General features: G+C 41.5%; 1 protein-coding gene across 2 annotated transcripts in view; it reads left to right on the plus strand.

The window, feature by feature from the left end:
• The first annotated feature begins 14,303 nt into the window (after positions 1 to 14,303).
• Positions 14,304 to 16,301, plus strand: part of ASB18 (ankyrin repeat and SOCS box containing 18) — a 65,956-nt gene continuing 63,958 nt past the window's right edge. For both annotated transcript variants that reach the window (XM_082395601.1, XM_082395600.1), the window contains exon 1: positions 14,304 to 15,691. In XM_082395601.1, the coding sequence (XP_082251727.1) occupies positions 15,487 to 15,691 (205 nt within the window). In that variant the 5' untranslated portion in view covers positions 14,304 to 15,486. The remainder of the gene's footprint in view (positions 15,692 to 16,301) is intronic.

A 16,301-nucleotide genomic window follows, 5' to 3' on the forward strand; every position in this document is an offset into this window, starting at 1 on the left:
CCTGTGCCTTTCTGCTTCCCTCCAGCGTCAGGTGCGCTCCTGCTTCTGCTAAAGGCCAGGGCCCCCAGCTCAACCTGGTGACAGCCCGTGTGCTCCATCACTTATTCCACTTTCTGCAGTACTTACAATAGTTCTCTCTCTATAAGCTTTATACCTCGTAGAAGATAAACATGCTCAAATCTCTGCCACCTCACACAATTACAGGCCTATCACTGGAATGGTTAATTTTATGTGTCAATTTGACTGGGCCACAGAGTGTTCAGGTATCTGGTTAAAGATTATTTCTAGGTGTGTGTGTGAGGGTGTTTCCAGGTAAGATTGGCATTGGAATTGGAAGACTGAGTAAAGCCAATGCCCTCCCAATGTGGGTGGGACTCATCCAATCTATTGAGGACCCAAATAGAACAAGAAGGCAGAGGAAGGGACAATTTGTTCTCTCTGCCTGTCTGGGCTGGGACATTGGTCTTTTCCTTCCCTTGGACTAGAACTTATATCACTGGTTCTCCCGGTTCTTGGGCTTTTGGACTCAGGCTGGAGCTACCCCACTGGCTTTCCTGGGTCTCCAGCTTACAGAGGTGATGGGACTTCTCAGCCTCCATAATCATGCAAGCCGATTCCTTATAATAAATCTAGAGAGCTAGTAAAATGATTCAGGTACGTCATGGCACTGGCCAGGGCGGCCTCAAGCTTCCTTCTCACAAAATAGATGGTTTTTCCTGTGGGTCTTTACCATTTGGAGTCCAGAGCCCAGAGGTCTTTTCCCTTTAACAGAAGACCCCTGTAAGCATTTTGCCTAATTGACTTTGTCTTGGATATATTGGTTCATTTAGTCATTTTATAACTGAGTCTTGCTAACCTGAAAACCATTCTCTCCTTTTTTACATTTTTATGGAAACCATATCTATTATGTGTTCTCTTATAAAAGATGTAGATGCTCATTATAGAAAAAATATAATGTAGGTAAGTGAACAGAGTAAAATAAAATACATCCTTCAAATCTTTAAATAAATAAATACAGGGTTGGTTTTTTTGTTTGTTTGTTTACAAATATTGGATCACAACATGCATTCAGCTTTGAAACCAGATTTTCACTTAAAATCAACTGTAAACAAATTTCCATACCATTAAATATTCTATCGTCACAGATTTCCGTGGCTCTGTAGAACTCCATTGAATCAATGTACCATAATTTATTCAGCCAATTCCCTGTTAATTGGATATTTGGGTTTTTGCCAACTTGCAGGGGTTCATCAAGTAGTCCCCCCCAAAGAAAAACCCCACCACAGAAATGGCTTGCAATCCTCCAAATGGTAGTTTTTCAGCTTCAACAATTTTTAGATCCAGCATCCACTGAGAATTAGTTCTGACCGTCTCCTCTGCTCCATGGATCTGTGATTCCCTACACCCTTACCACACCACTAATCATTGTTGCTTTCTACCTTCTAGGGAAATTCCATCTTTTACACGTTCCTCAAAGTTTTCTAAACTATTCTCATATATGTATTCTTTTGGGGGGGGGGGTACTTTCTCAGGATACTTACAAAAGTATCATTTTATTGCAGAAAACTGAGAAAATACAGATTTTTAAAAATACTCATTTAGAGATAACCACTGTTAACGTTTGGAATCCGTCCTTCCAATCTTTCTCCAAGCTTAATTTCATATATGCTTTACCAAAAATAAAATCATGCCATAGAATGCTGCCTTCTGGTAATTGTATATCTGCCAGAAATGTATGTAAATACTCCTTTCCCTGAAGTCACCTCAGCACACAAACATGCACATTTTTAAAGATTTGTCAATTTAAAGTCTGGTTTTAATTTGCATTTCTCTGAATACTAGTGAAGTTTAACATCACTTTAAGAGATTTATTGGTATTTTTATTCTTTTTTGTGAGATGGCCATGAACGTCCTTGGCCCCTGTTGCCATTGGAGACTTGGAGTTGTGCTTATTGAACAGTAAGAAGCCCTTTACATGTGAAGGTTCAATCCTCTGAAATATTTCTCACAAGTGCTCTTACCATTTGTTTTTAGGGCTTTTTTATATTTAGAAGTTTCAAATTGCTTATTTGAGCAAATCTATCTTCTAGATTCTGTCTTTGTTTTAATATTTAGGGAGCTCTTCTTCAGCCCAAGATCATAAAAACATATATTTATATTCTCCTTTAGTGATAATATGATTTTATTTTCAGTATTTTATTTTTTTAATCCTCTGGGTCTTCTTTTGGTGCATAATACTACAGATTTCACTTTTTATTTTTTCAGCTACCCCAACTCCAGTTATTGAAAATCCTTCCCTTCCTGGTGAATTAAATGCCAATATTTCATAATCTAAACCTATTTATTGTTTCTGTTTCCAAGCTTCCTACCGTCTTCCATTGATCTTCCATGGAAGCTTTTGCTGCTAACGCACCTGGAAGAATTATTGGTGCTCTACCCTGTGTTTTGCTCTCTGGTGAGGCAGATTTTCTCTCAACTTTCTTCTTTTATTGAATTTCCTGAACATTGATGTGAATTTATTTTTCCAGGATTCTCTCCTCTGCACCTTGCCCAATTTTCTAACTTTGCTGGTATATAGAAAAGCCATTAATTTTTTTTATTTGGGGAGGGACATAGGCTAGCTTACTGAACATTTTTATAAGTTCTAATATTTTTTCAGTTGATTCGCTTGGATTTTCCAAATAACTGTATCATTTGCAGATAATCGTTGCTCATTTTGATTTTTTATAATACTTGTTGTTCTTATTTCTTTTCCTGACTTACCACACACTGGCGAACTTCTTGAAGGGTGTAGAATATTGTTAGAGCTCACCTTGGCCTCATGCTTCCATACACCAAAACTTGTACTTGTGTGATGCTTCTGGCCTCCTTCTGATCTCATACCTTTCACTCTGGGACTACTTTATTGGTATCTCTGGGAGAAAGAATTTGCTTGCATGGCTTAGCCACTTCTAGATTCATTTGGGATCTGCGTATCTGAGGAGAGGGTACTCTGGGTCTCTCTGCTTCTTGGGAAGTGTCAGTCCGTGTTGGGTGTGGGTGGGGAAAGGAGGGTCAGAGCTGTCAGGGACTGTGTACATTGCCTAATTCGGGGATTGCTAGCAAGCTCCTCTGGCTTCAGATCTAAAGCCACCTACTTCAGTTGGCTTTATCAGTAGTGAAGCTGACACTATGAGCCCCATCTGTCTGATGCCTCCCCTCAATTGATTCCAAACTGATACATGGAAGACATAATAATACAGGGTTGGCTTGCCTGTTTTGTTCTTGTCAAAATAATCTGTTTCAGCATTAAATATGAGGTTAGTTGTTAATTTTAGAAAGATAATCTCTATCATGTAACAAAGTATTTTTTTGATCTAGTTTACTAGAAGTTTTAATACGCAATATGTTAGATGTTATAAAATATTATTTTAGTACCAGTTGAGATGATCATATTGTTTTCTCCTTTGGCATATTATGAGATAAAATATATTAGTAGATTTTTTTTAAAAAAACTAAACAAATTTGGCAATCCTACAACAAACTCTACTTGGTCATATGTATTATTCTTTTAACACATTGCTGGATTTGATTTGTTGATGTTTTACATAGAATTTTTGCAATTATATTTGTAATTGATATTGATCTAGCTTTGTTTGTTATTATTGCTATGATTGCTATTATGTTTGTTATGTTTTATTTTGGCTTTTTGTGACTATTTCTTTGACTTTTTTTTTACTTTTGTCGACAAAATTGATGTACTGTGGTTTTCTACTCCTTCCTTATTTCGTTTTTGTTTCTTTTTATTTTCCTGAAAAATCACTCATCCCATTAAGACTTTCAGACAAATTAAAACATATTTTCTTAAAGATTTAAAGTTCTATTCCTTATCTAGTTATAGCCTCTTTTCCCTTAAGGTTATGTATTTGTGCCTATTCTCTTGGCTTTTTACTGATCTTTTTTTTTTTTAATTTTTTTAATTAATTTATTTTTGTCTGCTTTGGGTCTCTGTTGCTGCTCACAGGCTTTCTCTAGTTGCGGCGAGTGGGGGCTACTCTTTGTTGCGGTGCATGGGCTTCTCACTGCAGTGGCTTCTCTTGTTGCGGAGCACAGGCTCTAGGCACGCGGACTTCAGTAGTTGTGGTGCGTGGGCTCTAGAGCTCAGGCTCAGTAGTTGTGGTTCCTGGGCTTAGTTGCTCCACGGCATGTGGGATCTTCCTGGACCAGGGCTCGAACCCGTGTCTCATGCATTGGCAGGCGGATTCTTAACTACTGTGCCACCAGGGAAGGCCGGCTTTTTACTGATCTTGCTAGAGATTTTTTCATGTCTTTTTTCAAAATAATGTTGAATTTTTAAATCATCTTAACTTTTTTTAATTATTCATTTCATTATTTTCTAAATGTATTGTTTCTACCTTCTTGCTTTCTTGGTTTTATTTTTATATTACTTTCTCTGTGCTGAGATGAATGTTTAATTCCTTTATCTTCCTTCTTTCTTGTTTCATAACAGAAGCATTGAAGGCTATGAATTTTCTTGAGGATAACATTGGCCACCTTCCATAACATTTGTTATGCAGTGCCCTCACTGTAATTCATCTGAAACAATTTCTTATCACTGATTTGATTTCTCCTATAACCTATGAGTTGTTCATAAAAAGTACTTTTGCTTGTTTTTAATATCCAAGTGCTTTGATGATTTTTTGCCTATCGAAGGCTATTGCTACATTTTCATTTTATTCACTTGCAGTCAGAGAACATAAATACATTTCATTGGAAATTTATTAATATTTTCTGTACAGCCTAGGATATGAACACATGTCCATGCAACACGGACCTTTGAAAAGACTGTGTGTTTTTGATTTACATGCTACAAAGTGCAATATGTATCTGCTACATCTATGTATTTATCATATAATAGTGGGCGGCACATCTACCCTGCCCAAGACACTGGGCAATTTCCCACTGATTTCTCTCCAGCTGTATCTTGGTCCATAAGTGTTTTCCTTCACACCATTATCCAACTGCAAGTCTCTTGCCCATTTTTCTACTGGGCTGCCTGCCTTTTTCTAATTGATTTGTAGGAGTTCTCTTTTCAGTGGGCTTGTGAGTACCCAGCCCACTAAGGGTGAGTTTACCACAAGTGACAAGTGACTGAGGGGAAGAACAGAAGGACTGGACAATCTTGGGGACACCAAATATCATCCAACCAGGGGCTCATTGGCTGACAGGCTGACCTTTGATACACGGGGTCTGGAAGGTGAGCTAAGGGACCCTCCTACCCTGGGTCAGTCCGCATGGAGCCTCCTGGGGTTAGCAGTGGAAGGTCTTGCTCATCATCTGTCTGGGGGATTCCTCCACCCGTCCCCCACCTCCCCCAGATCAGGTCTTTTTTTGGTTTCAAAGTTTGAAGAAGCTCTCAACAAAAGCTCCTCAGAATATTTCTGTCTGGTTTCTGTTTCAGTTGCTTTTTTCTTTGAAACAGTCTGTTTTTATCTTTTTTATATTATGAAGTTTAAGATATATACAGAGAACATCACACACACACACACACACACACAACTGCTCAATGAATCATCACTAACACCCCTGTAACCACCAGTTCAAGAAGTAAAACACTACGTGAAATCTCCCAATTTCTCCCTCTTCTGAAAAGGTAATCACTATTTTGACTTTGTTTCCTGTAATTTACTTTTGCCCATTTTTAAAATAAATTTATTTATTTATTTATTTATTTATTTATTTATTTTTGGCTGCGTTGGGTCTTTGTTTCTGCGCGGACTTTCTCTAGTTGTGGTGAGCAGGGGCTACTCTTCATTGTGGTGTGCAGGCTTCTCATTGCAGTGGCTTCTCTTGTTGCTGAGCAGGGCTCTAGGAGCATGGGCTTCAGTAGTTGTGGCTCGCAGGGGCTAGAGCGCAGGCTCTGTAGTTGTGGTGCACGGGCTTAGCTGCTCCATGGCACGTGGGATCTTCCCAGATCAGGGCTCGAACCTGTGTCCCCTGCATTGACAGGCAAATTCTTAACCACTGCACCACCAGGGAAGTCCCTCACCCATTTTTAATCTTTACATAAACGATGTCATACGGAATTCACTCTTTTGTGTCGGGCAACTTTCATTTATTCAACACTATGTTTGTGAGAGTCAAGCACTGTTGCAGGCAACTGTAGTACATTTCCCTTCATCACTGTGTCTTTTCCATTGTAGGAACACCATTTATTTATCCATTCTACTGTTAATAGACAATCGGATTGTTTCTAGTTTGAGGCATTAGGAACAATGCTGTTATGAACATTCCTGAGCATGACTTTTAGTGGGAATGTGCACACATTTCTGTTGAGCATTTACCTGGGAAGGAGATATTTTTGTAACTAGATGTGTTTGCCTTCAACTTGAGTAAATAATCTCAATTTTCCAAAGTGGTTGTACCGGTTTATGCCCTAGTAGGTTTTGGAAATCTGCATTGCCCCAAATCATCAAAATCAAATTGTAGGCATTCTGGTGGCAGTGTAGTTGCATTTTAGTGGGGCTTTAATTTGTATTTCTCAGTTGGCTAATGAGAATAAGCCCCTTACATTTATGTATTGTTATTTGGATATCCTATTTTGTGAAGTATCCACTCAAGTCTCTTGTCCATTTTTCTACTTGGTTGTCTCCCTTTTTCTAATTGATTTGTAAGAATTCTTTATCTGAAGGTGAACACTTTGTCTGTTTTACATTTTGCAAATATCTTTCCCCATTTTTTCGCAAGAGATGATGTCTGTGAAATATTTTCCAAGTCCTTTCATGACTGAAAATCTCGTTCTGATTCCCCACACATGAACATTAGATTGGCTGAGAATGGAGTTCTTGGGTTATAGTATATTTCTCCCCCTGCAAAAAACTTTGTGGGCATTATTCCGTTGCTTTGTGCCACCTTATTATATAAAGAAAACTGCTATCAATTAGATAATGTGGCTTTCCTACAGTAAACTTATGAGGGCTGTTCCTTTATCCTTGAAATACCAAAATGTCATCAGAATATGTTCAGGTATGTTTCTATCTTTTCAAAGAATCTCTTGAAGGATACTTTAAAGACAATTTTTAATCTTTAAGGGTGCTTAAAGGAAGCTTTGATTTGGAGAGAAGACCTTCTTCAGCTCAGGAGACTTACCATAGCCCATTTTTGTTATGGGCTACCATAATAAAATAGCATAGACAAGGTGGCTTAAAAACAAATTTATTTCTCACAGTTTTGGAAGCTGGGAAGTCCAAGATCAAGGTGCTGACAAACTAGGTTTCATTCTGAGGCTTCTGCTCTTGGCTTATAGGCAACCACCACCTCGCCCTGTGCTCACATGGCCTTCCCTCTGTGTGCCCAGGGAGAGGGGTCTCTGGTGGTTCTTCTATAAGGACACCAGCTTTATCAGATCAGCCCCCCCTCCCCACTTATGACCTCATTTAACCTAAGCCGCTTGTTTAAAGGCTCCGTCCCCACCAGAGTCACATGGGGGGGAGGGCTTCAACATATAAATTTAGTGGGGGACACAATTCATTCCACAGAAGAACTTACCTTTATTATTTCCTTGTTTACATGTTATAGTCTCTCTGCTCCTATTTCTCCTAAGATGTAATGAATTTCCTGAATCTGTCCTCAATGTTACTTTTCTTTACGTGCATCTTTTTGTCCCTTTTATACTCTGAGTATGAGAAATTTTCTCTGTCCGGTCTTAAATCACTGATTTGATTTTCTGCAATCTCCAATCACTGTGTCAATTGCATTTTAAAACTTGAAGTAATGGTTTTCATCTCAGAGCAATCTTCCTTGATCTCCTGTCGTTCCTTTTCCGTGGACATAATGTTCACCTAGATTCTCAGTGGCAACATAAATCAGAGATTTTCTCAAATTTTCTCTTGTTTCTTGCAGCAACTCTTGTTCATAAAGAGACATTTGCTCTGATGACTCAAAATAATCCATCCTTCTGTGGTTCTGAATCAGAGTTCATGTCGGTTTATCCTTGAGTGAGGAAGGAGAGAACGAGAGAGGGAAGAATGAGGTCCATGGCTTTCTTAAAAAGGTAGTTCAGGTGGTGGAATAATTATGTATTACTTCATAACAAATTACCCCCAAAACCTAATGGCTTAAAGCAACAAGCACTTACAATTGTTCAGTTCCTGTGGCTCAGGAATGCAGGCATGGCTCAGGTGGGTGGTTCTAACTCAAAGCCTCTCATGAGGTTGCAGTCATGTCAAGACTCAGCTAGGCTGGCAGTTCCAATGCCAGACCCCTTCACTGACTGCTGGCAGCCTCAGAATATCCACTTTCAAGTTCACTCACCTGGATCCCTCCACGGTGCCGCCTCATCACATGGAAGCTGGCTTCCCCCAGGATGAGCAATTCAAAAGGGAGAGAAAGAGAGCATCCAGAAGAGAAGCTGCAGTCTTTTTATAACCTAATCTCCAAAGTGACAATCCATCCCCTCTGCTGTATCATATCCATTAGAAGCAAGTCACCAAGTCCATGCTCAAGGGGAGCGGATGACACAGGGTGTGAAGATCACGGGCAGGTCAGTAGGGCCATCTCCGAGGCTGCCCACCACAGTTGGGTAGATCATAGATTGTGTGTGTCTGAGGTCAAACATTTTCAGACCCAGACTAAGAGAAGAGACAGAGTTTAACCTTACAGACACGGTACTTTTCTATTTAACAGGTTTGTATAGATTTGGAGAGAATTAGCCACAGACACGGCCAGGAGCTTCAGCACTGGGCAGAGTGTTTCTTTCCAGGTTTTTGTTTGTCTTGTCGTCTTTTAATGTATAAGCCTCTGGAATGGCTGGTGCAATGCTCCTTTCTGAAACATGCACGACTGAAGCTAGAGGCCATCGGGAGCTGAGTGTGACCCGAGATGCTGACGCTCTGGGAGTACCACGGGGCTCGGGGCTCTTCCCCAAACTGCTGAAGAGGCAAGATCCACCCCACACCCAGCCCAGGGCTCCTCTCCTACTGACACCCATGGTGAGCCCATGGCGAGCTGGGCGGCCCTTCCTCAGCCCTGCCTGCCCTACTTCTCCCAGGAATTCCCCAACACTCCTGTCACGGTGCACTCCGGCCTTAAGTTCAACCAGACACACAGCTCTCCATTTTTCTCCCTTTCCTATATCTCCAAGATTATCTAAGATGGGAAGAGTTAAAACTTGAAAGCAGATTACAAACTGTGCTTCTGCATCCTTGAAGTTGTCAAGGTCAGGCAAGGGGTATACAGTCTGCTTTGCTCTATCAGGTTGGTTTTAACTTTTAACTCTCAGAAGGCAAACTTTCCACCTTACAATATTTTGCCTGATGGGTGCTGCACTGTCTCCCCCAGTCAATGGCAGTGATATCCGTAATTAGCTGGATTACTCTTAAAAAGCCATGACCCTGGTGGTCTGGGCTCAGCACGGTGTCTTGATTAGGGGAACACCCTCCAGCAACCCCAGATGGTTTCAAAGCAGTTGTCTTTCTTTCTTTATCCAATTCCACATACGTCATAGCTGCTCCCAGGCCTTTTCTCCCAAAGTCCTCCAAATATCCCTGGTCCCTGCCTCAGCCCTTGTACCTCTTTTCTTCCCTCCCATGCCTTCCCCATCTTTTTCCACAAGACTGCATCTGGAAAAAAGAGCAAAATAGAAAAGAAGGAAGAGGAGGAAACGGATGAAGAGAGTGAAGAATTGGACCCAGTGGGGGTTTGAACGAGAAGCATGGCCACACAGTTCTAATGAGCACAGTTAAACTGCTCGCATTTGCATCTTAGCTCTGCCACTTAGCAGCTGTGTGACCGCCAGGAGATTGCTTCACTAGTCAGTTTCCCCATCTGCCAAATAGTAATAATGATAGCCCCTGCCTCGCAGGATTGTTGAGAGAAAGAGAGTTTACATGTGCAATATCTTTAAAAGAGGACCTATGTAATAAGTACCCAATATATAGTATATAGTATATATAGTATACAGTATACTGTATGTAGTATACTATATTCTTAGTACATCAAGAGTACCTGGCATATATGAGGGTTCAAAAAGTGTTTATTGGGGGGGAGGAATAAATTAGGAATTTGGGATCAGCAGATACATTCTACTATATATAAAATAAACAACAGGGACCTACTGTATAGCACAGGGAACTATATTCAATATCTTGTAATAACCTATAATGGAAAAGAATCTGAAAAAGAATAGATACAGATACAGATGCAGATATAGACATGTATAACTGAATCACTTTGCTGTACACCTGAAACATTGTAAATCAACTATACTTCAATAAAAAAGTAATAAAAATAAATAATTAAATTAAATTATGCTTCAAAAATGTGTTTATTGAGTGAAACTCATTTGTTTGTTATTTTGTCTTTGATGGGTATACTAATGGAAAATGTCCACATCTCCAGCTGTATAACTTCATCATTGTGTCATCATAAATCATGCCCCTAACAGGAAGAAAAAAAAACAGGCAAGAGTTGTAAAGGGCTTTTATCACATCTAGCTAGTGCCCACATGCCATCACGTTGTTTCAAGCCTTCAAGGACACAAAGGAAATGAAAGTGGCCTCTGTTTTCTGGGTGCATGAATTGCTGCCCATAAAGACCACGTAACAATGCCCCTTCACAAAGCAGCTCCCCACAGCCCAGCAGGTTGATGGGTGAGCCCTTCCCGCCACACATATGTCTTGGTTGAAATTGTCAAGCCTGAAAAGCTATGAGGAACCCCTAAAAAGGAACTTAGAAAAATCTTCCACTGAGTTGAAAAGCTTCTGACCCCAGGGAGACACATCTGAGTTGCTGAAGCTGGGAACTGGGAGAGCCGGACTGCGGGAACGGGAGACAGGAGAGAACAGCCGGAGGTGGATGGAAACACCACGGCCAGGAAGGGAGCCCCGGGTCAGCCCCGAGCTGATAGGGTCCACAGCTGGATTGGACGGTGAGGTTTGAGCCAAGAGCACCTGGGGGCTGACCTACAGGGAACCCGTGTGTTGAGGGAGCAGCTCTCCAGGACCTCAGGATCTAACAGGGGCCTTTCAGGCTCAAAGAAGCAGCCAGTCTCAGAAGTGGACCCACTTCACAGCGGAATTATGCCACAGTCACTTTGAGTTAACCTGGATATGCCCGGTGTTTGTCCCTGACCTGAGGTCACAATGGGGTCTGCGTATCTGGGACTGACCATTTCTCCCAGACCATGACCCTCCATTGGCAACCAACTCACTGATTTTCATCCTAACACGGGGCTGAGACTAAATTAGACCCACACTGTATTCATTTATTCATCAGGCATTGTTATCTTGCTGCAAACTAGTTCAAGACCAAGAGTATTGACAGAGAAAAAGTGCCAAGGCTGGTGGTCTCTGAAGGCGTGCTACTGGGCTCTGCACAGCTATACCAAGCTCATTGGATGCATACTGCATGATGCAAAAGAATTCTAGCTAATGTTTATGCTTTTCTATGAGGATCTGTTACCAGTCCTCATCTAAACACATTTGTAAACATAACTTGATGTAAATCACATACAATATATCACTGAAAATCTGTGAATTATGGTACCCTCTGATGAGCATTTAAACATCCAAGCAGAACAATGAAGCGACCTTTATCTGATTCAGAGAAAGCCAGGATCCCTCTGCTATTGATTGCTTAAATATATTCTGCACCTTCAAGGACAGTCAGTGAAGGAGAAAGTCAAATACAAGATTTCCAAGAAGTTAAGGGGGAGATATTGATACTGCATCCCTTCCTCCTCAAATGATTGTTCAGCCAGTGGGGGACTGAGGCAGGGTGGGCAGTAGGGGGTCCCATGAACTAATCAAAAAAGGAAAGACAAAGAAATAGAGATCAGAAGATTTCACGCTGAAATAAAGAAATTCGTGTTGCCTTAAATATAATTTGTGTTCGTTACATTTCAATTCCTAATTTATACATAGCGGGGTTGATAAAGAATTACATTATAACAAAATTAGCCAGAATAATTAGCATAGTATATGTGCTACTGATTAAACACCCAGCAGATAGCTTGGTAATTAAGATCAGTGAGTGCCATATTTTGAGGCTTTGTCATCTTATTATCTGCCTAACAAGTGCTTCATCTTTAGCTCCCTTCTGATTTGAAGTTTGATAGCAATCTCTAATAATTCTCAGTTTATTTCTTTAAATTATCTTACCCAAATTCCGATCATTTTCCTGTGGTCACTACCCTCCCTCTCTTTGTATTGACACAAACGTGCTGGTGTCAAATTTCTTTCTAAATGTAAGGCATCTGATGCTACAAAGCATTTGTGCTTGGAAATTCAGGTTCAAAATCCCTTTCAAAACCCATCATTCTTCGGCTGAAAGAAAGAACCAGAGGCCAACCACACACTCTGCAAGTTAGTCAAACGTCTGAATCCACAGAGTTCATACCTCCTTTCTAGGCAGAGCTCCATTGCTAGCAATTCCAAGAATGTCTCCATCAGGGTCCAACAGCAGCCCCTCAAGTGGCCCTGGCTGCTTGCTCACTGCTGACCCTAGGCCGTCATGCCACTGCTCCATATTCGGGGAGTCTGGGGTCAGCTGCTGTCCTTGCGACACACAGTGAGATTTTGTCATGGAAGGCAAGAGTTCAACTACCAAAGAACAGAAAGCTGGGGGCTGACTCACGTTCTTGTCACAGGCTGAGCTACGTCTGCTGCATCTCTTGAGACTGAAACCAGAATGTGTCCATGACTTTAAAGGCAGAGTGAACTCACCTACATCAACCAGGAATACTTTGAGCTGCAAGTCACAGAAAACACATGAATGGTACTTAAGGAATAAAGGCAAGAAGTCTGGCAGTTGGCGGCCTGGAGCTGGGGCAAAGGTTCAGAAATGTCATCAAGGAACCATCCGTCTCGTCCCCTCTTTCTGTCCCACTCACCTGAGTATGTTGAGCCTTCATTTCATGTCCATCACCTCATGGCTGTAAGTTGGCTGCCACAGCTCCACACATCATGTCCATGTTCAAGGAAAGAAGAAAAGGAAAGGAAAAAAATGCCAGCCACTACTTCCCCTTTCAATCAGGAGAGCAAAGAACTTCCCAGACGCACCAGAGCAGACCATGCCTGCCCTCACTGGCCAGAACTGGGTTGCAAGAGAGGCTAATTCGTAGAGTAGCTAGCAAGGAGCCTAGGGTGGAAGTTACTGACTTAGATAAACATGATTCATCACCAGGGGCCAGGCACATTGTCACAACAAAGAAAACCCAGGGTCTCTTAGGTAGGAGGAAGGAGAACAAATATTAGGTAGTAACTTCAGGGCTGGCTCCTCAAATGCAGATGCAGACACGTTGGGAAAAGCATCAGTGTATGGAAGAGAAGCTGCAAAATCATGCAGAGGAGCTGAGAGGAGAGGGGTGTGTCATTCAGGGTTCTCCAGAGAAACAGAACCAAGAGGATGTGTGTGCATATATATATATTCTTACAATAAAGGTATATATGATTTATCTTAAGAAATCAACTCACGCAATTGTCGCAACCAGCAAGTCCAAAACCTGCAGTGTAGGCCAGCAGGCTGGAGACCAAGGAAGAATTGCAGTTCTAGTTCAAAGGCCGTCTGCTGGCAGTATTCCATCTTGCTTGGGGGACAACAGTCTTTGTTCTAGGAAGGCCTTCAACTGATTGGATGAGGCCCACCCACATTACGGAGGGTCATCGACTTTCCTCAAAGTCCACCAAATTAAACATCATCATCTCGTTAAAAAAAAAAAATACAGGGGCTTCCCTGGTAGCGCAGTGGTTGAGAATCTGCCTGCCAATGCAGGGGACACGGGTTCGAACCCTGGTCTGGGAAGATCCCACATGCCGCGGAGCGACTAGGCCCGTGAGCCACAACTACTGAGCCTGCGCGTCTGGAGCCTGTGCTCCGCAACAAGAGAGGCCGCGATAGTGAGAGGCCCGCGCACCGCGATGAACAGTGGCCCCTGCTTGCTGCAACTAGAGAAAGCCCTCGCGCAGAAACGAAGACCCAACACAGCCATAAATAAATAAATAAATAAATAAAATTTTAAAAAAACAAACAAACTTCACAGGAGCATCCAGAATATGTTTGACCAAGAATCTGGGCAGTGTGGCCCAGCCAGATTCACACATAAAGCTAACCATCACACAGGGAGACAAGACAAAGTAAGAAAGGGAAGAGGTAGCAAGACTGGCACACAAGGTGAAGAGGGCTCTACAAAAGCTATGTGATATATATACATATATATGTATAACTGAATCACTTTGCTGTACACCAGAATATAACACAACACTATAAATCAACTATACCTCAATTTAAAATTTATTTTTAATTTTTCAAATTTTAAACTTTAAAAAAATAAAGCTATGTGAGGAAAGAGGAGAGATGTCATTGAAGGGCACAAACTTGCAACCAGCAGGTAAATAAGTCCTGGAGATCTAATGCACAGTATAGTGTCTATAGACAACAATAGTGTATTATGAACAGCAAACTTTCTAAGACAGGAAGAAAACTTAATTATCCCCACCACAAAAAAAGAAGTCATAATTCTGCAACAAGGTAGAGGTGTTAGCTAACACTACAATGGCAATCATGTTACAATATATAAATGCATCAAATCAACATGATGTGCACCTCAAACTTACACAGTGTTATATGTTCAATGTATTTCAATTTTAATATATCCAAAAATTAATTTTTAAGCTAAATGGCATAGTCTGGGCCCCTCAGGTCATTACAGCCTACAGGCACTGCTGGAGCAGCTGTGTTTTGTGCCCAGGTCCGGGTGGGGAGATACAGGACCACTAGAGACAGAGGTTATGGAAAAAAAGTCCACTACCCCGCAGGAAAGCACAGAAACCAACATTAGTGCTTTGCACTTCCACGGGGCACGGAATTGGGTACTTTAAGCCATAGTTAGCAGCCTTAAGAAGTACAGAGGCTGCTGCTAATACTCCGGTTACTTTTTGTGTTCACTTATGTGATGCTTTTGTCTTCTCGAGACCAGCAAGTCCATCCTGAATTTGGAAACCAAAGATTTCCCTGCATTCTCAGTTTCAAGGCGTGTCCAATTTATAGTCAACCAGACTCTCTTTTTAGATGAAGTGAAGGAATACGTGGTGTAGAACATCACAGTATGTTCCTTTCAACAGAACAGAGGTTGCAAGCCCAGGCTCGGGAAAAGGATTTTCAAGTTTCAGGACACAGTCTCACTTTGATAAAAGAAGATGTTGATCAGCAGTACCTACAAGAGCTTTTTTTTAAAAAACACGCTGTCCCCTCCGCTCCTCCCACTCACAAACAGGTCTACTGCCCCCCTTTCTAGAATGATCCTTAAGTGAGGCCTTGGGGAGATTAATTCCCTTCTCCCTGTGAGGAAGCGGGTGGGGAGGACTGCTGGCGGGTGGCCGTTCCCAGGGCTGTAACTGGAGCCACGTTTCTTCTATTTATAGACACGCCCGCAGCCCTCTCCGCCCAGCTGCTGACTTTGGACTCAGTTGGGAAGAAGAGCAGTTTGGTCAACACACAAACGACATCACAATGTCCAACTCTGATTGCCTTCCCGCTTACCCGGTCAACTCGGATTTCGTAAAGAGATTGAAGTCAGCCCTGGAAGCCAGGGATGAGGCGAGAGTGAGGGATTTGATCTGCACTGAAGTTCGGCAGGTGGACGCCATGATAGAACTGGCCAACGACGACTGGATGAAGGACCCCTCGGCCCAGCTGCCCCCCGGGGTGCTCCTAGGTAACTGCGATGAATCCGCTGCTTCCCCATCGTGTGCACGTGGTCGGGGTGGGGAACATTCGGGGGTGGAAGGGCAAATGGTTGAAAAAGGCAAATGATCCGTGCCCAGCTGTATGATTCTTATTTATATACATACACACATGCTGCATATACTGTATATATACATGTACCTAGTATATATCTGTATATATGTACATACTATATGTCATAGTATATATATATATCATAGCATATACATATACACATATTTACTGTATTTACTATACAGTACATAGTAAATATATATATATACTATGTAAATATATACACAGTAAATATGTATATATATACTATTATATATAGATCTATACTGTGATATATACTATGTGTCTATATATATACACATACACACACATATATATACACACAGTATGTTACACAGGCCACAGTTAAAGTACAGTACAAAAAATTTAAAAAGAGAAAAATTAAACCGTGACACCACCATCCCGACCCAGCGCCTCTTTTCATTTCTCCACTTTTTTCCAAGCTAGTCTATTTGCATGTGTAAATTTCCTCTACTTATAACCGTGTGGTAGATAATAATTTTGTGTTCTGTTCTGTTGAGTTAATA

This window comes from Balaenoptera borealis, assembly GCF_965194805.1.
Source record: "Balaenoptera borealis genome assembly, chromosome: 6".
NCBI classification, from domain to species: domain Eukaryota; kingdom Metazoa; phylum Chordata; class Mammalia; order Artiodactyla; family Balaenopteridae; genus Balaenoptera; species Balaenoptera borealis.